Source organism: Acanthamoeba castellanii (assembly GCF_000313135.1).
Source record: "Acanthamoeba castellanii str. Neff unplaced genomic scaffold scf7180000084523, whole genome shotgun sequence".
In the NCBI taxonomy this organism is placed as follows: Eukaryota; Discosea; order Longamoebia; family Acanthamoebidae; genus Acanthamoeba; species Acanthamoeba castellanii.
The window spans coordinates 24094-45742 of NW_004457530.1; the positions used below are offsets into that span (position 1 = coordinate 24094).

The 21649-nt window shown below is 59.1% G+C and overlaps 12 protein-coding genes across 12 annotated transcripts; 6 read left to right on the forward strand and 6 right to left on the reverse strand.

The window, feature by feature from the left end:
- Positions 1–150: 150 nt before the first annotated feature.
- ACA1_031870 (tyrosine specific protein phosphatase, putative) lies at positions 151–1322 on the reverse strand (the record flags this gene model as incomplete). The annotated part of the gene is made up of 7 exons (XM_004341191.1): positions 151–253; positions 372–448; positions 539–582; positions 680–737; positions 856–911; positions 1059–1165; positions 1246–1322. 7 exons carry the CDS (start codon positions 1320–1322, stop codon positions 151–153), a joined length of 522 nt encoding a protein of 173 aa, XP_004341239.1.
- Positions 1323–2038: 716 nt separating this feature from the next.
- ACA1_031880 (uncharacterized protein) lies at positions 2039–2839 on the reverse strand (the record flags this gene model as incomplete). The annotated part of the gene is made up of 1 exon (XM_004341192.1): positions 2039–2839. One exon carries the CDS (start codon positions 2837–2839, stop codon positions 2039–2041), a length of 801 nt encoding a protein of 266 aa, XP_004341240.1.
- Positions 2840–3454: 615 nt separating this feature from the next.
- Positions 3455–8830, forward strand: ACA1_031890 (serine/threonine kinase; the record flags this gene model as incomplete). Its single annotated transcript, XM_004341193.1, has 2 exons — positions 3455–6391; positions 6584–8830. 2 exons carry the CDS (start codon positions 3455–3457, stop codon positions 8828–8830), a joined length of 5184 nt encoding a protein of 1727 aa, XP_004341241.1.
- Positions 8831–8904: 74 nt separating this feature from the next.
- On the reverse strand, positions 8905–10581 carry ACA1_031900 (uncharacterized protein; the record flags this gene model as incomplete). The annotated part of the gene is made up of 5 exons (XM_004341194.1): positions 8905–9531; positions 9675–9811; positions 9878–10031; positions 10096–10475; positions 10542–10581. 5 exons carry the CDS (start codon positions 10579–10581, stop codon positions 8905–8907), a joined length of 1338 nt encoding a protein of 445 aa, XP_004341242.1.
- Positions 10582–10819: 238 nt separating this feature from the next.
- On the reverse strand, positions 10820–11560 carry ACA1_031910 (uncharacterized protein; the record flags this gene model as incomplete). Its single annotated transcript, XM_004341195.1, has 4 exons — positions 10820–10968; positions 11070–11169; positions 11302–11421; positions 11525–11560. 4 exons carry the CDS (start codon positions 11558–11560, stop codon positions 10820–10822), a joined length of 405 nt encoding a protein of 134 aa, XP_004341243.1.
- A 258-nt stretch (positions 11561–11818) lies between these two features.
- On the reverse strand, positions 11819–12964 carry ACA1_031920 (Fbox domain containing protein; the record flags this gene model as incomplete). The annotated part of the gene is made up of 6 exons (XM_004341196.1): positions 11819–11882; positions 11984–12040; positions 12123–12248; positions 12329–12561; positions 12668–12790; positions 12866–12964. 6 exons carry the CDS (start codon positions 12962–12964, stop codon positions 11819–11821), a joined length of 702 nt encoding a protein of 233 aa, XP_004341244.1.
- Positions 12965–13062: 98 nt separating this feature from the next.
- ACA1_031930 (uncharacterized protein) lies at positions 13063–13942 on the forward strand (the record flags this gene model as incomplete). Its single annotated transcript, XM_004341197.1, has 5 exons — positions 13063–13202; positions 13352–13440; positions 13535–13620; positions 13720–13825; positions 13917–13942. The coding sequence occupies 5 exons, from the start codon at positions 13063–13065 to the stop codon at positions 13940–13942; spliced, it is 447 nt and encodes a 148-aa protein (XP_004341245.1).
- Positions 13943–14306: 364 nt separating this feature from the next.
- Positions 14307–15033, forward strand: ACA1_031940 (uncharacterized protein; the record flags this gene model as incomplete). Its single annotated transcript, XM_004341198.1, has 3 exons — positions 14307–14513; positions 14593–14712; positions 14782–15033. The coding sequence occupies 3 exons, from the start codon at positions 14307–14309 to the stop codon at positions 15031–15033; spliced, it is 579 nt and encodes a 192-aa protein (XP_004341246.1).
- Positions 15034–15510: 477 nt separating this feature from the next.
- ACA1_031950 (CBS domain containing protein) lies at positions 15511–17013 on the forward strand (the record flags this gene model as incomplete). The annotated part of the gene is made up of 8 exons (XM_004341199.1): positions 15511–15627; positions 15737–15805; positions 15887–16001; positions 16088–16178; positions 16253–16358; positions 16446–16543; positions 16621–16696; positions 16774–17013. The coding sequence occupies 8 exons, from the start codon at positions 15511–15513 to the stop codon at positions 17011–17013; spliced, it is 912 nt and encodes a 303-aa protein (XP_004341247.1).
- Positions 17014–17356: 343 nt separating this feature from the next.
- Positions 17357–18630, forward strand: ACA1_031960 (inositol oxygenase 1, putative; the record flags this gene model as incomplete). Its single annotated transcript, XM_004341200.1, has 6 exons — positions 17357–17595; positions 17675–17725; positions 17794–18058; positions 18132–18259; positions 18336–18423; positions 18514–18630. 6 exons carry the CDS (start codon positions 17357–17359, stop codon positions 18628–18630), a joined length of 888 nt encoding a protein of 295 aa, XP_004341248.1.
- Positions 18631–18785: 155 nt separating this feature from the next.
- Positions 18786–20857, forward strand: ACA1_031970 (actin subfamily protein; the record flags this gene model as incomplete). The annotated part of the gene is made up of 8 exons (XM_004341201.1): positions 18786–19081; positions 19296–19315; positions 19367–19426; positions 19706–19842; positions 19973–20201; positions 20451–20532; positions 20616–20701; positions 20832–20857. 8 exons carry the CDS (start codon positions 18786–18788, stop codon positions 20855–20857), a joined length of 936 nt encoding a protein of 311 aa, XP_004341249.1.
- A 95-nt stretch (positions 20858–20952) lies between these two features.
- ACA1_031980 (uncharacterized protein) lies at positions 20953–21640 on the reverse strand (the record flags this gene model as incomplete). The annotated part of the gene is made up of 3 exons (XM_004341202.1): positions 20953–21272; positions 21370–21417; positions 21484–21640. The coding sequence occupies 3 exons, from the start codon at positions 21638–21640 to the stop codon at positions 20953–20955; spliced, it is 525 nt and encodes a 174-aa protein (XP_004341250.1).
- Between the last annotated feature and the right edge of the window lie 9 nt (positions 21641–21649).

The window sequence follows — 21649 nt, forward strand, 5'->3', positions numbered from 1 at the left end:
ACTACAATAAATAAACAATAATTAAAAATATTAATAATATAATGAACTAATAATTGTAATAATCAATTTGGAGCTGCCATACGTTGCATTTTGCGGTGAGGCACACATGGGATAGATGGACATTGAGGGGAGATTGTGGGGGGGGGGAGGTCAGAGCCAGGAGGGCTTGTACTTGGGCTCGTAGGGGATGTCCAGGTTGAACAGCTCGATGAACTGCTGATCCAGAATTCGCACCTTGCTCCCAGCAAAGCGTCTGCCAACCACAATGCAGTAATTAATAAAACTACAGTCGTGTGCGTGTGCGTGTGCATGTGCGTGTGCGTGTGCGGTGGTGCAAGTGCGAGTGCGTGTCGAGTTATGTAGGAGGGTACCGGTATTCGTCGAATATGTAGGCGAGCGACCATTGCTGTGACTTGCGAAGGCAGCCCACCAGACAGCCCGTCCTGTGCTGCACACGATACGACCAGGTCAACGACGTGTGCGTGTGGTGCGTGCGCACCGGGCGCTAGGGCTATATGACGGGTGAAGGAGCACACACCTTTCCCTTGTTGCAGTGAATCATTACCGGATGGTTGCGCACATCTGCACAGGCATGTGGTAAGTGTGTGTTGCGTGTGTGCGGTGGTGCGTGTTGCGCGTGTCGTGTCGTGTGTGTCGCGCGTGCGTGTCATGCGTGTACCGAGCAAGTCCACCAGTGCGTTTCGGATCACGTGGGGCGGGATCTCCACGAACGGTTCCTAGCGTTGGGGAGGAAAGAGAGGGCACACAACCACAGAAGGTGGTAAGGGTTGTGTGTGTGTGTGTGTGTGTGTGTGTTGTGTGTGTGTGTGTGTGTGTGTGCAGGGAGGACGGGACCTTGTTTCCGTTGATACCGAAGTGAAGGAGCTTGATGCCGTACTTCTCCAAGAACTCTGTGTGCGTTGCCAAATAGCGATTGACGCCAAAAACGTGAGCGCACGGCTTCACACGCTCATGTGCCACGCACCACCGCACACGCACACGCAGGACACACGCAGGACACAACGCACAGCACGAGCGTTTGGTGGTGGTGAGTGTACCCAAGTTCTCGTCGGGGTAGGCCTCGGGGCAGAGGTAGAGGATGGACTTGAGGCCCATCTTCTTAAGGAACGGAAAGTTCTTCTTGTTGGGATACCCCGAACGATACCTGCCACATTCCATTTTATTCATGTGAAAATGAAAAAAGTAAATGGCAAATAAATGATTGAATCGCGGGGGGGGGCGTACACGCCCGGTGCTACCATGGCAAAGTTGAGAGGGGGAATGAAAAGTTGCTCTTGATCGTCCTGTTCCAAATTTTCCATCACGTGATGCCTGCGATCTTGCCGTCTACAGAAATGAAAATAAAAAAATGGTGATAAAAGCCACGTCAGCTTCGAATAGGGTGACGTGGCATGATACCAGCCCAAGAAGAAGAGACAAATACTAAATAGAGTCGACCGAGCCCACCGACACACGGCCGGGGCACTACCTCGCCCAGAAGGTCGAGTCGCGGTTGTCATGTCTTTCTTTTGTCGCCCTCTACGACAATCCTGATGCGGGGGCGCCGCACGAGCCCCGTCGTCGACCGAGCCCACCGACACACGGCCGGGGCACTACCTCGCCCAGGCGGGACGCTGTCGACAGTGGGTGGGTTTCGGTGGAAGACGTGGTCGCGCGCCCCGCAGCGTGCAGAGGCTCCCGCCAACCCGAGACCAGGTCCTCGCCGCCGCCGGCTCGTCGGCCGCGCTTGAGGTCGACCAGGCCACAGACCCGGCCCAGGGCTGCTCCGGCCGAATCAGAGCCACCGGCAAGGTGGTGCCTCCGCACGCCTTCGATCTCAGTCGGAGTCACGCCCTCCCCGAGCCCTTCGACGTCGCCGTCACACAGCCCGTCGGTATCGCCTTTGGCGTCAACCAGCCCGTCGGCATCGCCGTCGGCATCACACAGCCCGTCGGCTTCGCCTTCGGCGTCTTCTGTGTGATTGGTCATTATGGTGAAATATATTTAACAGAGTTTTTTGCAGGTCAATAAACAGTGGTTAGGGCGAGGTGGGGTCGATGGGCGGGGCCTCGATGTAGGGCCACTTGATGGTGTTGCGGATCTGAACGAACCAGGTGCTGGTGGTACCCGCGGCCAGGTAGTACCGGTAGTTGGACTGGCCCGAGCCCAGGCCCAGGTCGGGGTGGCTGATCACGTTGTCCACGCGGTAGGTGTGCTCCCCATCGAGCCGCACGGGATAGAGGGTCTTGAACGACAGCACGAGCGGCTCGTCGTGCTTCTTGGTTCCGTTGATCAGGTAGCGCCCGCTCGACACCACGTCGCCCACGGACACGCGCGAACCGGCCGGGTTGCGAATCTTGTACCAGGCGCCGTAGGTCCCGTTGTAGACCGTGCCGGCCGTGGAGGCGCTGGTGAACAGCACCCACTCGATCACGGCGATGTGCGGGCAGCGCTGGTCCACCACGTGCTTGTCGCTGTCGGCCCACAGGCCGTAGTCGCCCTGGGCCGTGAGGTACACGGGCAGCATGGTGCCCTGGGGCAGCACCGACACGCCGGTGGTCGGGTCGTAGGAGAGCACCGTGTTGTTGAAGCCGTAGCGCTCGGCGTAGAAGTCGAGGGCCTCGCGGCGGGTCTGGTCGATGGTCTGGCCCGTGAGGGCGCTGATGATCTGCCAGCCCTGGATGTTGCGCGCGCCGGGCGACGAGCTCTGGAAGCCGTCGAAGCCCCAGGTCATGACCGCGGTGGGCTTGTAGAGGTTGTCCTCGTAGCACTGGACGCACGAACCGACGGCCACGAGGGCCGCCAGAAGCAGGAGAACGACAGCGGCGGAGTTGCGCATGTCACTCGTAGAGTTGAACAAGTGTGAAAAGTTGATAGTTTTAGAGTACAAGGAGTTGTGTTGGCAAAAGTGTGAAGTGATGGTGTATGGGGTGGAGTGATAGGGGGCCTTTTTATGCAGATTGGTTGGATACGCGAGTGGATGACCAGGACAACCTTGGCGCTGACACTGGGCACCACGAGGGTGTTGGCGAACCAAAGAGTGACTTATTTTGGACCAGCGCCAAAGCTATTTACGACTACATCAGTGGGACGGTGATCGCACGCAAGCGCACTTGCGTTCACTTGAGGCGTGAACCAATCAAAAAGGCGTACGAGTAATCTAATAAGAATACACTTTAGTTCACGCCCAATCAGATAATGGGGAAGGGTGCTAAAACCAGTGTGCAAACTGCTCACGTGCAGTCGACCAAATCGCGCAGCCAATCAACCAACAGACCAGATTGTGCCGTAAATAGGTCGTGCACTCTGCGACACCCCCGTGAACTGTGCCTGGCCAATCGACTTACGTCCAGATACGATCAACCAACCGGAGTCTGCCTATTTCTTTAATGATAAGACCACCTCCCGTAACGAAGACCACCTCCCTCCATTACCGCAATAAGCCAGACCCGACATGGACCAGCGAGCGGCAATGGCGACGATGGTGGTGGTCGGCCGTGCCGCGGTCGTGCTTGTTCTGCTTGCCCTGTGCCTCTACCAGCCGGCGGCCTCGGCCGCCGACATCGTCTGGGGCAGCTCGTCAACCTTTACGCAGCAGGCCGCCGGCGGCGACCGCTACCTGGCCATGTGCGAATCGATGCGGCTCGGCTCGGAGCTGGCCTTCAACGCGACCAACGCCCGGAGCGACCGGATGGGCGTTCTCGCCTCGCGAAACCTCGTCACCCTCTTCCTCGACGACAATCGCAACAACACCGCTACGGCCCTCAACACCAACGCGCTGCTGGCCCGGAGCGACGACGAGCTGCTGGGCCTGCTGGTGACTTCCGACGGCGAGGGCGCCGCCACGGCGTTCTTGTCGATGACCGGCCAGGCCATCGACACGGTGCCCTTCGTCGGGCCGTGGTCGGGCCTGGGGCTGCTGCAGAGCCCGTTCAAGCGGTGGGTCTTCAACACGCTGCCGACCAGCTTCCAGAGCCTGACCTACGCCATCGCCAAGTTTCTGGCCAACGACCGGCTGCTGTCGCGCTTTGCCCTGCTCTACCCGCACCCGAGCCTCATCTCGGGCGTCGACATCCGGGCGGGCGTCGAGGCCAAGCTGGCCCTGCTGGGCTACCGGCTGGCGAGCCACTACGGCGTGCCCAGCTTCTCGGCCGACCCGCAGACCATCGGCGCGGCGGTGGCCAACATCAGCGCCGGGTCGCCTCAGGCCGTGATCATGGTGGTGTCGTCGGGCCAGACCAGCGCCTTCATCAAGGCGGCCAAGGCGGCCATGACCAGAGATGACGTCATCTACATTCTCGACGGGTCGGTGTCGAACAACATCACCGACGACCTCACCACCGAGCGCGAGCGAGAGAACGTGTACCTGGTCTTCCCTGTCCCCCTGCTCTCCGACACAGGCCTGCCCATCGTGAGCGACTTCTGGGCCGACCGCGACGCCCACGCGCCCGAATGGCGGAAGGTGGTCCAGCCCGGCGCGCTCGAGGGCTACATCAACGCGCGCTGGATCGTCTCGGTGCTCGAGGGCATGCGCGAGCCCCTCAACCGGGCCGCCTTCATCGACGCCGTCTACTCCACCCCGATACGCCACGTCGGCGGCGTCGCGATGGGGCCGTTCTACGACGACTGCGCCCGCACCGGGTGCCAGGCCTGCTGCAACGCCGGCTCGCGCCGCATCTATCTGGTCCAGTTCCCCAACGGCACGCTGGAGTACGTGCCCGACTCGGTGCTCGAGTGGCAGAGCTGCTTCCCGCAGCCGGGCGACGTGCGGCTGCCCTTCAAGTTCGGCGAGAGCGTGGCACTCACCGGCGACGATGCGCGATCGGGCGCGGCGGTGCGCAACGGCCTGGCGAGCTCGTTCGGGGCGACCAACGCCGCGGCGGCCTTCAACGGGCGCAACATGGTGCTGATCGGCTACGACGACCAGTCACGCCCCGAAGAGAACGCCGGGTCCAACTACGAGCAGCTGGTCGAGCTGGACAACGTGCTTGCTCTGACGGGCCTGCGGGGCATCGAGGCCATCGCGGCGGCGCTCAACCACTCCAGCAACGCGGCGGCGCCTGTCATCGGCGTCTCCACGGGCTCGCCCTCGCTCAACTCCCACTTCAACCGGCGGCTGGTGCGCATCGCCGGCTCGGCCTACGAGGAGCTGGCCGGCGCACTGGACTACTTCGTCGGCAGGCAGGGCTTCTCGCGGGTCGGACTCTACTACGAGTCGACGCCCGACGGCCGCCTCACCCTCAAGGGCCTGGTCAAGGCCCTCGCCCTGCGCGACCTGAGCCTGGCCGCATCGGTCGAACAGGGCGATGCTGTGCCGACCTCAGGAGTGGAGCTGTGGCTGGTCTACAACCCGAGCGGAGAGCTGGTGGCGCCCTTCCTCGATTCGCTCTCATCAAGTGGTGGACCGACGCCCGTATGCGTCTTGTCCAGCCTCGACCCCGACCTTCTGGTTGAGCGCATCAACGGCACGTCATCGTCTTCGTCCTCGACATTCCACGCACGCAGGAGCCAGGCGCAGCTGGCGATGCTCCACTTCACGCAGGCGCTGCCCAACCCGAACCCCAACCCAGCTTCGCCCGCCGCAAACGCGAGCGGCACGCAGCTGGCGGCCTCGTTCCGGGCGGCCCTGGCCGCGCTGGACCCCAACGCCCGGCCCGGCTACGCCGCGCTGAGCGGCTACGTGAGCGGCCGGCTGCTGGCGGCCCTCATCTCCACCATCAACGGGCAGGTGACAGGCGACTCGCTGCTCGCCGCACTCTACGCCTCGGGCGTGATCGAGCTCGACGACCTTGCGCTGGGCGTCTACTACGACCGTTGCAACGCGACGGGCATCCCCTGCTGCAATACCGGCTCCCGCTCGGTCCACGTCGTCACGCCCGATGGCAACGCCAACGGCACCTGGTCCACTCAACACACCTTTGACTACGACCAGTGCGCGTTCACCTTCGACAGCGCGGACGAGTCGAGCGACGGCCGCAGCAGGGAAGAAGTACTGGGCATCGCTCTGGGCGTCGCGCTTCCCGTGGCGGCTCTGCTGGTCTGCTGCCTGGTGCTGGTCGGGCTGGTCGCAATGGTGGCCTCGCGCCGGGCGGCGGCGGCCCGAGGGCTGCAAGAGTACACGATCGACTTTGACGAGCTGGAGCTGGACGGCGTGCTGGGCCAGGGCGGGTTCGGCGAGGTGCACAAAGCGGTGTGGAAGGGCACCGAGGTGGCGGTCAAGCTCATGCCGCAGGGCAACGTCACGAGGGAGGCTCGGCAGAACTTCGTCGACGAGGTCGACATCATGTCGCGGCTGAGACACCCCAACGTGATCCTCTTCATGGCCGCCTCGGTCAAGCCGCCCCGGCTCTGCATCGTCATGGAGTACATGGAACTCGGCAGTCTCTACGACGTACGACCATCCAGCTCAGCCCCAATTCGTGTGGTGGCCATTTTTTTCCTTTTCTCGGGAGATATTTATCATTCATATTACCTTTTTTGGTACTTCTTGGCTGTGCTTTTTTATCCTTTTTTCATCTGTTTGTTTTTAGTGCAAGTTTGTTCCAAGGCTTGACAACTTGTTTGTGGCTCTCTCTACCATCAGTTGATCCACAACGAGCTGGTGCCGGAGCTCCCTCTACTGCTCAAGGTCAAGCTGGTGCACCAGGCCGCCAAGGGCATGCACTTCCTCCACTCGTCCGAGATCGTGCACCGGGACCTCAAGTCGCTCAATCTGCTGCTCGACCACAAGTGGAACCTCAAGGTGGCCGACTTCGGCCTCACCAAGTTCAAGGACGCACTCCTACGCCAGGACTCGCGCGACCGCGACCACGCCGTCGTGGGCAGCGTGCCCTGGATGGCCCCCGAGGTGCTGGGCGACGAGGGCCGAGACCAGATCGACTTCGTGTTGGCCGATGTCTACAGCTTTGGCATCGTGCTCTGGGAGCTGCTTACCCGCGACGTGCTCTACGAGGGCATGCTGCCGGCCCAGATCGCGATTCGAGTGATCAGAGAAGACCTACGGCCAGCGCTCAGCAGCCACACCTTTGACGAAGTAGCGCATCAGCGGAGCGCTGGCGAGGCGCGGTACGTGGAGCTGATGCGCAGCTGCTGGAAGCGCGATCCGACCGAGCGCCCGACGTTCGACGAGATCATCACCCGGCTCGAGGGGGTCAAGAGCGCAGCGGGGGGTGGTGGCACGGGCACCAGCAGCGCCCGCCAGAGCACCAGCAGCGCCAGCAGCAGCCCGACCGCGAGCGGGACTCTGCCGCGGAGCAACTACGCGAGCACGGGCACCACCACCTCGTCGGAGGGCCGGCCGTTCGATCTCCACCTTCGCAACGTGCCGCGGCGCGACGTGTCCTACGCCGTGTGCGACCTGGCCCGCATGGACGAGCTCTGGCAGCGCGATCCATTCGCGGCCGAGCGCACGGCCGAGTCCTACGGGAGCCTGGTGCGAGCCCAGGCCACGGCCCACAGCGGCTTCGTCTTCTCGCGGCCCAGCCTCCACAGCGGCGGCACCTACATGCTCTCCTTCGCCACCACCCAGGCGGCAGCCGCCTTTGCCCTGGCCCTGGTGGCCGCCGTAAATGACGCCGGCGGCGACGACGGCCAACTCCACCAGCGATCGCGTGTGGCGCTGCACCATCAGCCCAAGACCAACGGGCGGCTGCCTGGCGACTACGCCGGCGCCACCTACGAGCCTCACCACTACCAGGAGGCGTGTCGCATCAACCTGCTCGGCTGGCCCGGCGCCGTGCTCTGCTCTGCCGCCTTTCGCGAAGCCTGCGGCGGCCCCGACGACAACAGTGCCGTGCACCTCCACAACCTGCCGGGGCGCGAGTACTCGCTGCTGCTCGGCCCCGACGGCGATGGCGATGCGTTGGCCGCGGCCCACGACACCGAGGCCGAACCCGAGCGGCGCGGCGGACTGTGCTCGTCGAACCAGTGCCCGTGGATCATCGACGGCCGGCGGCTGACGGAGGGCGAGTGGCTGGGCCAGGGCAGCTACGGCCAAGTGACCGCCGGGTCCTACCTCGGCATGCCTGTGGCGGTCAAGCGCCTGTTCAACTCGAAGCTCGATGACGACTCGATGCGACGCATGCGGCGCGAGGCGGCGCTGCTGTTCAACCTCGAGCACCCCAACCTGGTCAAGCTCGTGGGCCTCTCGATCGGCGACGACGCCCAGCTCAGCCTGGTGATGGAGCTCGTGCCCGGCGGCAGCCTCAGCGCGCTCCTGGCCGACTCCTCGCGCAAGCTCAGCTGGGCCGCCCGGCTCTCGGTGCTGCGAGACGCCGCGCTGGGCCTGGCCTACCTCCACGAGCACGGCGTCATCCACCGCGACATCAAGTCCTCCAACCTACTGGTCGACGACGAGCTGGGCGGCGCCGGGGGCGGAGGGCTGCGAGTCAAGGTGGCCGACTTCGGGTTCGCCACGGCCAAGCAGGAGAACGCGACCATGACCCGCTGCGGCACGCCGGCCTGGACCGCGCCCGAGGTGCTGCTACCGCCGCCGGCGCCGGCGAGTGGTGGTAGCGGTGGTGGTGGTGAGGAGCAGCACGAGGCCGCGCTACTGGAGAAGGCCGACGTGTACTCGTTCGGGGTGGTGATGTGGGAGGTCTTGACCCGCAAGGTGCCCTACCAGGACAACGGTAACGACCATCACCACTACAACCTGGGCCACCTGATCCAGGCGGTGCTCGACGGCAAGCGGCCGGTGGTGCCGTCGGACTGCCCGCCGGCCTTCGCCAAGCTCATGAAGCGCTGCTGGCACCGGAACCCCCGGAAGAGGCCCGACATGGACCAGGTGCTGCTCTCCCTCAACCAGCTCTCGGGCACCTTCGGCCCCTAATTTATTCTCCCAACATACTCATATGTAGACATGCAAGGAGAGTATATTGTGTTTTAGTGACATTGGCAGGCAGCTCATGAGTTCTGCTGGTCGGACCACTCGGCCTCGGTCTCCAAAAGCACCTTGAGAGCGGGCAGGACTGCGGCCTGCAGCCCAGCCCGACCCAGGCGGGGCATGGCCACGCGCCACATCTCGAAGAAGTTGGGGCGGAAGGAGACACGCTCCGGGGCTTCCCTCACGAAATCGTCGAGCAGGTCGTGGGCCTTGCGGCCGTTGGGGTCTGTCAAGTTGGTGGCGGCGAGCAGGTGGATGTGAAGGCTGTAGACGGTCGCGCTGAAGTCGCTCCTCTTCAGGATCAGCCACACCTTTACGGCGTGGTAGGCGTCGTAGCGCGCCGACAGGTCCGGCTCGAACTCGGCGGGGAAGTGCAGTCGCTCGGGCACGCCCAGGTCGGCGAGCAGGAGGTTGGCCGGCACGTGGGCCCCGGTGTCTCCGGAGAGCCAACAGGCCACCCAGAAGCTGAGGCGGACCAGTACGGCCATGTTGCGTTCTTTCTTGTTCGGCGCCTGGATGGAAGTGAGGGCCAGAAGCTGATGGAGAGCCTCGACGTCGTGTTCCTCTGCATTCTCCCGCTCTTCTACTTCCTCAGCTTCTTCTTCTTCTTCTCCCGACAGCGCTTGGGTGGCCAGTGGTAACTCCTCCTGTATGCGTGGTGAGCTCCGCGTCTCACTCCACACGACACACACACACGACCACACACGACCACACACGACACACGACACACGACACACGACACACGACACACGACACACACACAAGGGAAGAGTTTCTCGGTGAAGCATACCTCAGGGGGCGCGAGACTGACACCAGGGGTGAGCTCCAGCAGGCTGTAGGCCTCGTCAATGGACAACCACCCACCTTCGGCCTGTTCCAGCAGTTCGTGCGGTTCCTGCTGATCATTCTCCATGCGGTTGAGTTCCTCTGTTTGGTGGGGTTGGTGAGCAAGGGCTGAAACAGGGAGTGGTGGTGTGACAACAATGATGGTACCAGCTGCCAGAGTCGTGTCCAGCTGAAGGGAGGCCATGCTGCTCTCGTTGTGAAAGTTGAAGTTGACCTGCGCTGAACCCAAGTCGTGCCCCTCGGCGGCGCACTGAGCTGCGAGGAGCGTCTCGGGAGCTTCGCCAGAGGCACACTTGCGCGGCTGCCCACAACAGCACTGTGTAAATAACTGTAACCAATTAAGATGAAGACGAAGATGAATGTACCGCACGGCGGGTGGTCCTCTTCCGCTTAGTGGTACGTCTGCGGTCTTCCTTCTTCTTCTTCTCCTCCTTCTCCTTCTCCTTACGTTCTTCCGCTCGTTGCTTGTGTTCCATAGTCGCCTGGTGCTGCTTAACATGGGAAGCAGCCATGTGCGCATCACACGCCACGCACCATGCTTTGCCGTCCACGATGAATGTGTACGAAGTGTACACGGTGGTCCTCGCTCTCTCCTGGTGCTCGCGGAATCTCGCGTGGTGGCCCCCGTAGGCTTGGGGCGAAGAAAAACGCTGTCCGAGCTGTTTGCCGTGTGGGTCCAAACAGATGGCACAGAAGATTTGGCCGTTCTCTCGCACCTCCCTGTACGTGGAGCCCTCAGCCCATTCTGTGTGTTGTTGTTGTGTCGCGAAGTGAGTACAAAGCCACCAGAACAACCCCAAGAATGGAGTACCGTCACTGGCGCTGAAGGAGTCGGCGTGGGGGTCCTGCATGGCGTGTTGCTGTTGATGTTTGTGGGTAATAAATACAACTGGTTATGTTTGCCTGTGGTCTGTTGGCACCAATTTATAACTTCGGTCCAAGTGTGGCTAACACGATTCTCTGAATGACAGGAACCTTGCTGCCCAATGGTATATGTCTTCTCGTAGACCACACATCTTCTGCCGAAAGATACTTTTAGAGAACGAACCAATAGGGCGGTTGGGAAAATATAGATTTTTAAATATAGATTTAGATCTTGAGCGAGATGAGGCGGTCACGACATGTCTGGAGGGAACACAGAAGCAGGCCACCGGAATCGAAGTGCGGCCGTGGCGTGGGCTGGTGGTTGAGCCAGTAGACGCCGGAGGCCAGCTTCGTCTCCCGCTCTCTGACCTCCTCTGCGTCATAAGTGGCGCACACACCACGATTTGAGCACCGCACACATACAAACGTAGGTAGGAATCGGTCAAATGACTCACTACTGTGCGACAGAACGAACCTGGAGTCTCGCCAGAGCGCATGACGAATGAGGCCACGAGGAACACCACTGGCCCGATGTAGAAGGGGCACAGGTCCTTGGGTGTGACGTGCTTGCGCAGCTGCCGTGGGAAAAACCTGGGTCATCAGTTCACATACAACACGCCACACGCAACACAACGCCACACAACGCCACACAACGAAACACAACGGCACACAAAGAAACACAACGAAAGATAACGACACACTCGTACCTTGAGGCGGTCAAGAATGTTGGTTTCGTTGTTGGCGTTGATGATGCACAAGAAGACGTGCATGCCCTGTTCAAACTGGCCCCTGCCTTCGCCCAACACACCGTGCAGCTCGCGGTACACCTGAGTGCCAACCGCTGCAATGAGCTCAAACTGTTGTCTTGTTGAACCAGTGCATGCGTGCGTGTGTGCGTGTGTGCGTGCGTGTGTGCGTGCGTGGGCGTACGTGTTCCTGGTAGTCGCCACTGGGCGACTGCTCCATCTTCTCGCCATCGACGACAAGGACCAGTTTGATGGGCTTCGGCAGGCCCCTGGTTCCTCCCGGCCGGCAATTTAGGCCCCTGAATTGAGGGCCAAAAGTTCCTCCATACCAGTTCCTGCATTTCCCGCACGCACACGGCACACGACGCACGACGCACGACATGTGACACACAACGTCAACCTATAATTGCTGGTGAACTATCGGAGTGAAGCGGAGCGGCACCTGGGTTTGCGAATGACGCAGATGTTGTAGGTTCGGTCATTGGGTTCGGGAGACCACCAACACGTGCCCTTGAACGCGAGCCTTGCCACCCGGCACTCGCCTTTGTGTGTGTGTGTGTGTGGTGTTGATCGCGTACTCTATGAGTATCTTGCGTCTTGTGCCGCACACACGGCGTGTAGCAACACGCGTCGCGTGTAGTACCTCCAGGGCTCAGCAGATCCGCCTCGACTTGCATCGTCACATCGTTGCTCCCCCACTCTGCGACACCCAACATCGCCCAATCGCATGTGTGAGCTAGGCCTACTCCTCGCATAGGAAGCGGGGTCGGGGGGGGGAACACGTGCTCGCGATGACGGTGGGCGCGATGTGTTCGGCGATGTTCGAGAGCGTGGCGAAGCTGGGCAGCCCGGCCACGATCACGCCCGCGTATGCCGGCCGTCGCAGATGGTCAACCATGTCATGCAACCTGGCCCAAGACAACAGTCATTGTTGCGTGTTGCGTGTTGTGTGTTGCATGTTGCGTGTTGCGTGTTGCGTGTTGCGAACCTTCTGTAGACGCTCTTCCAGCCGCCGTAGCCCTCGCGCGTGGCGTGGCGTCGGACGAACTCGTGGAGCGCTCGATCCACTCGCCTCTCAGCATCGTCGCCATCGCCGTGGTCGGTGGTATCGCTGACGCTTTCGTCGGCAGTAGAGGCCGGGCGCTGGTGGCGGGCCGCGTAGAGGCCGAACACATCGGCAGCCGGGCGGCGCTGCCACTCGTTCGACTCCTTGGGCACCACCTGCCTCCCCGCGATCACAGCCAGGTCAGCTCCAAGCGAGCACAACACAACACAACGCACACGCACACGCACACGCACACGCACACGCACGCAACATTTTACGTACGTGGTAGGGGTGGTGGCCGGCGGTCTCGCCCCAGAAGTCCGACCCGAAGCGCAAGAGCGAGCGGGTGCACCAGACCACGTCGCACTCCGACTCGCGATGTAGCGCCCGGCACGTACGAGCCACCTGGTGTGCCCCCCCCATTTTTAAAAGAAGTGTAAAAACCGCGGGGGGGGGTAGAGGTGGCCAGTCGAGGCGTACGTTTGCCAAGTCCTGGACAGAAAGGTAGCAAAGTACACAGGCGAGCACGTTCGAGTCCAACAAGACCAGCATGGACCACCCCTGGCCCTCTTGCTCCATTCCTGAATGTTAAATTAAATACAAATAATTAACAATTAAATGGAAAATAACAGAGAAATTGACACTTTATTCTGTTATTTTGCTAATCGAGAAGGAATATGAGCGCTCGAACGTGCAAGAAGGAGACCGGGCTGTCGCCGGTGGTGTACCGGAAGCTCGAGAACGTGTTCAAGGAACTCCAGACGCTCTTTCCCGCCACACCCTCCTGCGCAATCGTCAACGCCCAAGGCGAACTGCTGTACCCTTCCCCCCTTTTAATTCCTCGTTCCTTTCGCCTGCTCACTACTCATTAGTTTATTTATTCTTATTATTAATTACAACAATTAATCAAATATTTAAATTATAAAAATGCAAAATAAATAAATAATTATGCTTCACCCTATGCAGGTACGCGTTCGGGGAGGAGGCCAGCGCCGGGATCCAGGAGGACATATGCCTCACGCTGCAGAAGCTCAAGCGCGCCGCCGTCAAGTTTGGTGCGCCCGCTGTGGACCCTCTCGCTGCTCTCTTTTTTTCTTTTTCATGTGGCTGACTGCTCCTGCTCGGCGGCTTTGCTTGGGGACAACGCAGCCGAGACACAGGGCGAACACGAGTGCTCGCTGTTGCGGGTCAAGGGCACCAAGCAGATCTTCTCCTGCTATCAGATCGGCGAAAACGTATGCGTGCGCTTGTGGGCTCGGCTGTGTGTGTCTATTCTGCACTGTGTGCTAAATGTGATGGTGACGTGGTGTGTTCTGGTGGTGTGCTTCATTTAGTTCATGGCCTTCTTCACGCCGCTGCCCGTGGACGAGGAGGTGGAGAGCGTGCAGACAGAACTGAGGATGCAGGCCCTCTGCGAAGAACTAAAGCTCATGCTGCTTGGTACCTATTCTCTTTCCATCATGCCGTGTGGTTATTCGAATCGCTCAGACCACTCACCCACTCTTCCACACGCACCCGCTCATGTGTGCAGACGCCAACATCGCCAAGCCCAACTAAACACGCATTCAGCAGCGACTCACCATGAGGCTGGCCAAAGGCAGGGTGGATTTAGGGAAGGAAGGCGGCCCGCCGATGGTCTGCGTGGTATGGACAGAAAAGAGGAAGCAGGTCCAGAAGTCGATCAATGTGGTTTCTGCCAAAGGCTTTAGCCCAGCCGCCATCTCACCGCGCATCACGCGTGAACATGTTGTACTTTTCTGGCCAGGCAACAGCAGCTGTGGCAATTAGTGAAATTAACACACTTTCCCATTCCTAGTAAACAAGAGAAAACACCGACTTGAACCCAAACCACCGACAGCAAAACAAACCCAAACCACCGACTTGACACCCAACAAGCCAACAACGCAGACTAGCGCTCACAATGGCCAGCCAACAAAGCTCTACGAACTTCACGGGTCTCTTGGGTCTCCTGTTTGTGGCCCTTCTGGCCGTCATTGCTTTGGCTGACGAGACCGCGGTGCCCAACAATGCTGCCCCCGTAGCCTCAGCCGCCTACAAGTATGAGACATCTGAACCCGTTGATGCCTCCGACTACTGTTCCAGTTCCACCACCTGCAGCGGCTGCACGGTATGTGTGTTTTTTGTGCAGCTGTCTCTTGATTCAGTTAAACATTTGTAATGCACTGATTATATGAACTCGTTTCCAGGGCTTTTGCGCTTGGTGCGGTAACAGCGACACTGAGGGCTTCTGTACAGCCTGTGACAGCGGCTGCACCAAGCCTGCCTTGTGCACACACAAGTACTGGACGCGCAGCCTCTGCCCCAGTGTATGCGCCCCTCCTCCATTGATACCCCTGCTTCTTTGTCTGTTCATGCTAACCCTAATGTTATTGTAGGAAATGGACACGATTGCGCTGGGTGTGGGCGCTGTCATTGGCATTGTCGTGGCCTCCATTATCGGATGCTGCTGCCTGATGGCGGCGGGCTGCCTCCTTGTCTACTGCTGCTGCTTCGCCGGGGCGGTGGCAATCGGACGCAGGAGTCCGGGCCACCAGGGCTATGTCGTGCATCAGAACTCACCAAATGAGCTCGAAGTTCTCGGACAGGACAAGGCGGTGGCGCACAACAACAAGGCAGGCGCAGTCTAGAGACGACCCACGTGCGGGACAATGGGGTTTGGGTTTTGCGAGATAAAACCGCCACTTTTTTAAAGGTATCCGGGCAGCGGACCACCAGGCCCTGGCAACTGTTGCGTGGAATTTTGGGAGTGCACCGACGTGTACGCGCCTGCAGCACCACACCTCGATGACGACCTTTGCGCCCCCACACGAGCCCGGCGGGCGGTAAACACGCGAGCGGGCACAAACCAACCCACGACGAATTCCACTAAAGGTGGCATTCTATTGTATTTATTTATTGCTTCATTTTCTTTCACCGAAATTTCTGTTTCGGCTATGTGAGTGTTGTCGCAATTTTCGCCGACGTTTCAGTCCGCCCACAAGGGAGGGCCTGGCCGTGCACACAGTCGGCCATTCACAACACAACACGCTGCAACATACGACTGTACGTGTCCCTCTACACACTCCATTTCCTTAGATGCCAACACCTTTTTTTGTGCCACGCAGATGGCAGCAGCTAGCGAACAGAGACCGCTCGGGGCCACCCCGCTGATCGATATCATATCGCCCGCGCAGAACCTGGTGGTGCTCGACCACACCGACTCCGTCAACGATGCCCTCCTCGTACCTTCCTGCCTTCTTCTCCCACCTCAACCCAACACTACCCAACCCACACGTCTGGTGGTTTGCACGGGCCAGCCATGACCGTGGAATTTGTGCGTGTGGGTCGCAGAGGCTGGCCCAGTTTGGCATCCAGTCGGCGCCCGTCTACAACCGTCTCACAGACCAGTTCCTGGGCTCGGTACCCTTCCCACGGCCTGTGTGCGTGTGCGTGTGCGTGTGCGTGTCGTTCTCGGCTCACCCTCATCGGTAATGATGAAAGGTGGACGTGATGGACATGGTGGAGTTTGTGGTGGGCGCCTCCTCGCAATCGGGCGAGGCCGACATGGGCGAGGCGATGAAGCGCCAATTCCAACGTCCGGTGTTTGACATCATGAGTACGACCTTGAGCGCTCTCCAATAATTGTGTCACTCTGTCATCTCGTTGATGTTTATGCATTGCCGCGTCTCGGCGGTGCGACAGATGCTTCGGACACGGATCCGTTCCTGCCTGTGCCCACGCACAGCCGTCTGGGTGAGGTACTTCACATGTTCTATTCACAAGGCATCCACAGGTACCACACACCTCCAGCCACCACCAGCCACCACCACCGGTCTGATAATGTCTCACATAAATTGATGGCTCTAGGCTGCCGCTGGTCGATTCGCAAAACAACTTGGTGGGCATTGTGAGCCAGTGGGACATCGTCAACTTCCTCAACGAGCACAAGGGCCGCCACGAGTTGGTGAGACAGGTTGGTTTCTCCCTCGTTCGCGTTGATTGTTCTCAGACCAGTCACAGCATCATTGATGCACTCTCTTCTTCTTCTTTTCTATCATAGATGAGCAAGTCGTTGTTCGAGCTCGACTTGGCGCCTGGCAAGGTGGTGTCTGTATCGCATCGGGCCACCCTCAAGGATTGCTTCACCGCCATCATGGGGTATAGCTTTACCTCTTCCTCCTCCTCCTCCTCTTCTTCTTCTGCACTTGCTCTCTTCGCTCTCTGACTCCGCCCAGGTACAAAATCTCGGGAGTCGCCGTCGTGGACGAAGGCGGCCACCTGGTCGGCACCATCTCTGCCTCCGACCTCAAGGTGTGTGCGTCAATCAAGCACGCTTCATTCATAATTTTCCTTCACAACACAACAATCGACTGAGCTGGTCATTGCAGGGCGTGACGCAGGAAAACTTCATCACGCTGGGGCTGCCGGTGGCGGACTTCCTCAAGGTGCGGCACAAGGAGGGCGCCCTCTCGTGCGTGCGGGAGGCCACGCTGGGCCAGGTGGTGGCGGTGGTCGCGCGCACGGGCCTGCACCGGGTGTTTGTCATCGACGCCGCTCAGAAGCCCATCAGCGTGGTGACCCTCACCGACATCCTGCGCCTCGTCTCCCATCACTTGCCCACCCACTAGTACTGAAGGCAGTCACCACTTTGATCAACAAGTACAGTTCCGTAGTGGCCACGTGTGTTTCACACTCTTTCTCACCACTCAGCTACAAAGTGCTGCCCTGTGGTTGGTTGAGCAGTTAGAGATGCGTTTGTCCCTCAAGTCCGGGTTTTACCGCAGAAGTGGAGTTGGAGTGGTTGCTAACAGCACCAGGTCAAAGAAGAAGCACCTCGTCTTCATTCTTCTTTCCCCGGTCCAGGTACGCACCTCTGTGCTCCCTTTTGCGATCTCTTTCGATTATTCTAATTGTACGCCTCTTGTGCAGATTTGCAAGTAGCACTACCCTCTTGCAATTCAATTTGAAGGAATGGCATCTTCGACACAAGTTGAGGTCCCTACGTCGTCCCTCCAGGTGGAGCCGCGTCTGGAGGAGGTGGCCGAGGTCCTGCCGGCTCAAAAGGATCACGATTACCGATCCTACGCGAATGCGCCCCAGCACGTAGTACGTTTCTACCACGAAAATCACCTCAAGCAGACCTACTCTTTTGCCCTCGCCCAGAAGCTCAAATATGGTGCTCTTGATAGCGGCTTTGAGATGGGCATCTGGTACGATTTTTCCGCTTCCCATCTCCATCTTCCTACACAAACAAATTCATCAATTAATTCATCATTACGAACGTTGCAGGGAGGCAGCCGAGCTGCTGAACGAGCTCGTAGATGAGTCTGATCCTGATACGTCCGTTGCTCAGATTGCCCACTTGCTACAGACAGCTGGTAACTCTTTGCTCTTCTGTCCTGGCCCAGTAACGTTACTCACCCATGGCCATCGTCTCTCCTGTCAGAGGCGCTGCGAGTGGCGTATCCGGGCGAGGAGTACGACTGGCTCCACCTGACGGGCTTCATTCACGACCTGGGCAAGGTGTTGGGTCACCCCAAGATGTTCAACCAGCCACAGTGGGCCGTGGTGGGAGACACTTTCCCCACGGGCTGTGCCTACGCCTCCGACATCATCTTCTCCGAGTTCTTCCTTGAGAACGCCGACGCCAACCACCCGGTCTACTCCACCAAGGTATCTTCTTCTTCTCTTCTTGTCGTGACGAAGTGTGGAATGCTCACGAAGCCGTCTTTTTTTCATTTTGCAGTACGGCGTGTATGAGCCCAACTGCGGTCTGGACAATGTGGTGATGTCGTGGGGCCACGACGAGTACATGTACCAGGTGTGTGTGGGCAACAACTGCACCCTCCCCGCTCCTGCCCTCCACATCATCCGGTACGTACCAATCTCCATCGCGATGGTGTGTCGTAGTACGTCGTGTGGCAAAGCTAAACCTTGCTACCGGGTGCAGATTCCACTCTTTCTACGCGCACCACTCCAAGGAGGCGTACACCCACCTCATGAACGAGCATGACCGCGAGATGCTTGTCTGGCTTCGGGTAAAGCCTTCACTTCGTGCATTGGAATTCAAGCTCCACCCACAGGCATCATCTCTAACTCTCATTCTGCGTGTTGTGGCCCTTGCACAGGCATTCCAAAAGTGTGACCTGTACAGCAAAGTGGACGAGGTGATCGACGTTGATAAGCTGAAGGGTTACTACCTGAAGGCCATCGCCAAGTACTTCCCCAAGACTCTCAAGTGGTGAGATCAAGCCACCCACAACTGCACAAACATTCACACCATGTACACAACACGAAACCAGGCGTATGCCGCCTGCGCTGCACATAAACCACACTTCACATTCTCTCTATTTTTATATTATTATTTCTTTTCTTTTCTTTTCTTTTCCACTCTTCACCTATGGCCACAGCGGTGGTGGAGGTGAGCTCGACGAGCGTGCGGGCTGGGCTGGCTTGTGGGGCGGCCTCCACTCCACAGATCCTGCGTCCGAGCGCCTGCGCGCAGAGCGGGGAACGGCCGGTATCGCAAGGCTGCATCGTGGACCAGCCCCTGTGGGAGGCCACGCTACACGACACCCTGACCCACCTCTTAGGTGGCGAGCAGGGCGAATGGGGCGAACGGAAGCTCATGCTGGTCCAGCGCCCAGGCGCACCCAGGCCGGGCTCTGCGCGAGCGGCAGAGTTCGTGTTTGAAAGGTGCCTAGCTATTAATTATAACATAAATAAATAAATAAACAAATAAGAGGTGCTCTCCTGCTATTCTTTGATACTTTTCTTTTCTTGTTTAATATTGTTTTATAGTCGTGATATGTACTACAGTATGTCCGTCAACTGTATATTTACGAATATATATAGGAGCATGCTTCCCAAGCTAAAGGGGTTGCTGTGGCTGGCTCTTGATCTTACACAGGTGTGGGCTGGGGCACCTACGTCTGGTGGACAGCGCGGTGACGGGGCTACTCGCCACGGGCAGGCCCACAGGTATTGTCGTGGACTGCGGCTACGACTCCTCACACGTCGCCACCGTCTACGAGGGCTACAGTGCGCCGGATCACCCCACAATCCCGATCACTTGATCTGCTGACTCTCTTGCTCGCGTGTGCGTGCTGTGTTGCCACATGGGCAGCGGTGCATGAGGCGCGCGTGCAGGAGGTCGACATTGGCGGCCTGCATCTGACACGCATCATACAGCAGAGCCGGCTCCTGGCTCATCTCCAACTCACAGAAGCAGAAGCCAACATGCTACGGGAGCGCGCAGGTTGGAGTTTGTCTTTTAATTTATTGTCTTTTATAGTTATTATCAGTATTTTTAATGCCCAGGCAGAGCAACAACGCAGTATGCCACGGAGCTCGCGGCGTATCGAAGTAGGCGCAGGATCGCTGTTCCGTTGATGGCGCTGAACGGCCGCCGGGACTGCTATCTGTCGCTCCTCCCCATGGAAATCTTGGCGCATGTCGTGCGTCACTCCCTGCCGCATCAGGTACTGTGTTTGCAACGCGCCTGGCTGCAATCGCCAATCACACACCACACACACACACCACACACACACACACACCACACACACACACACACACACACAACCGCAGGCTCTGGGCGAGGTGACGGTGGCTCTTCCAGATGGGCGCCTGGTGGTGGTAGAGGAGGACGCCATCACCGGCGTGGAGTCGCTCTTCGACCCCTCGGTCCTGGGGCAGCGCAGCCACGACGACGCGGCCAATGCCCAGGCCCAGGGCCTGCGGCCTGCGCTGCACCTGTCCTACACACGGAGCGACCTCGACCTGCGCACAGAGATGTGCAAGAATGTACTGCTCGTCGGTTCGTTGCCAGCCGTGGCCTGCTGCTGGGCCAACAGGGTTGTAGCTGACCACTTCTTACACACACACACACACACACAACACACGCAACACAACACACACACACACAACACAACACACCACACACAACACACACACACCCTCCCAGGAGGTACAACCATGTTCGCAGGTAAAATTAAGTCTCAAGGCCTTGGCGGTTGGTCGAGAGAGGCCGTGCACGAGAGCTGAGCGCAGTACTGCGTCACTGCAGGGTTTGCCGATCGTGTGGCGGTCGCGCTGAGAGAGGCGGTGCACCCGGCGCTTCGAGTCCAGATCGTAGAAGAACAGAACAGGTAAGATAGAGCCTCGTGGCGGCGGGGCCGGCGGCGGCAGCAGCTATGGAGGCGGTGGTTGGTGGTAACAGTGTGCGGTACAGGCACATGTTGCCGTGGATTGGCGCCGCCCTCATGGCCGGCACCGACAATAGCCAGGGGACCAGTCGTGCGGAGTACGAAGAGCGGGGTACACCATCACCCGCACTACCCACAACTCTCAGCACCACCACTGAACACCATACCGCTGGGTCGTGTGTGTCGTGTGTGTCATGTGCCGTGTGCCGTGTGTGCCGTGTGTCGTGGTGTCGTGTGTCCAGGCCCAGCCTATGTTTTGCAGTACTAGCAAGCGTGTCGGTACTGAGACCCACGCCCAAGTTCTCTCTCTCTCTCCTCCGCGTGGTGTTGTTCAGTCATTCCTGCTCCGCACATCACGTCGCCTTACTCTTCGCTGCTCGGGCGCTTGCTGTGGCGAAGGGAGCGCAGCTTTTCCCTCACGCCCTCTTTCGCCTTGTGCTGCCCCTCCACAGACTCTTCCTTCTTCTCTGTCGGCGGCGTGGCGGACCGTCGCTTGTCGTCTTCTTCTTCTTCTTCTTGGGTGGCAGCGGTCTCAGCAGCAGCGTGCTGGCTCTTGGCGCTCGCGTTGGTCGTCTTGTTGCCGAACTTGTCCAACACGGTGCCCACGATCTTGTCCCGCGTCTCCTTGCGCTCGAGTCGCCTCTGCTCCCGTCGCTCATCCCGTTGCATCTTGTAGTAGGTCCCTACGCGCAATATTTATAATTATATAAATATTTATTATTTATTTGCATTTACATTGTTTATTTTATTTTATTTTATTTTATTTTATATGTCGCGTACCATAGATGGAGCCCAGGCCCAACACGAGCAAGCCGCCACCCCACAGCACTGCCACGCAATTGGTGAGCACGAAATAAAAAATTAAAAAATAGGGAAGAAAGAGAGGGGGCGTACGTGTGCTCGCATCGGTTTCGAGGCCAAAGAGCACTCGGCGGGTCTTGGGCGATTGCTGCGGTGGCGCCGAACTGTACCACCTCAATCCCGACGCACTACGGCACTGGTAGGCCGTCACTACGGCGAAGCTCTTGAGGTGTCGCTGTCTGCTGCGCATTGCTTGCCA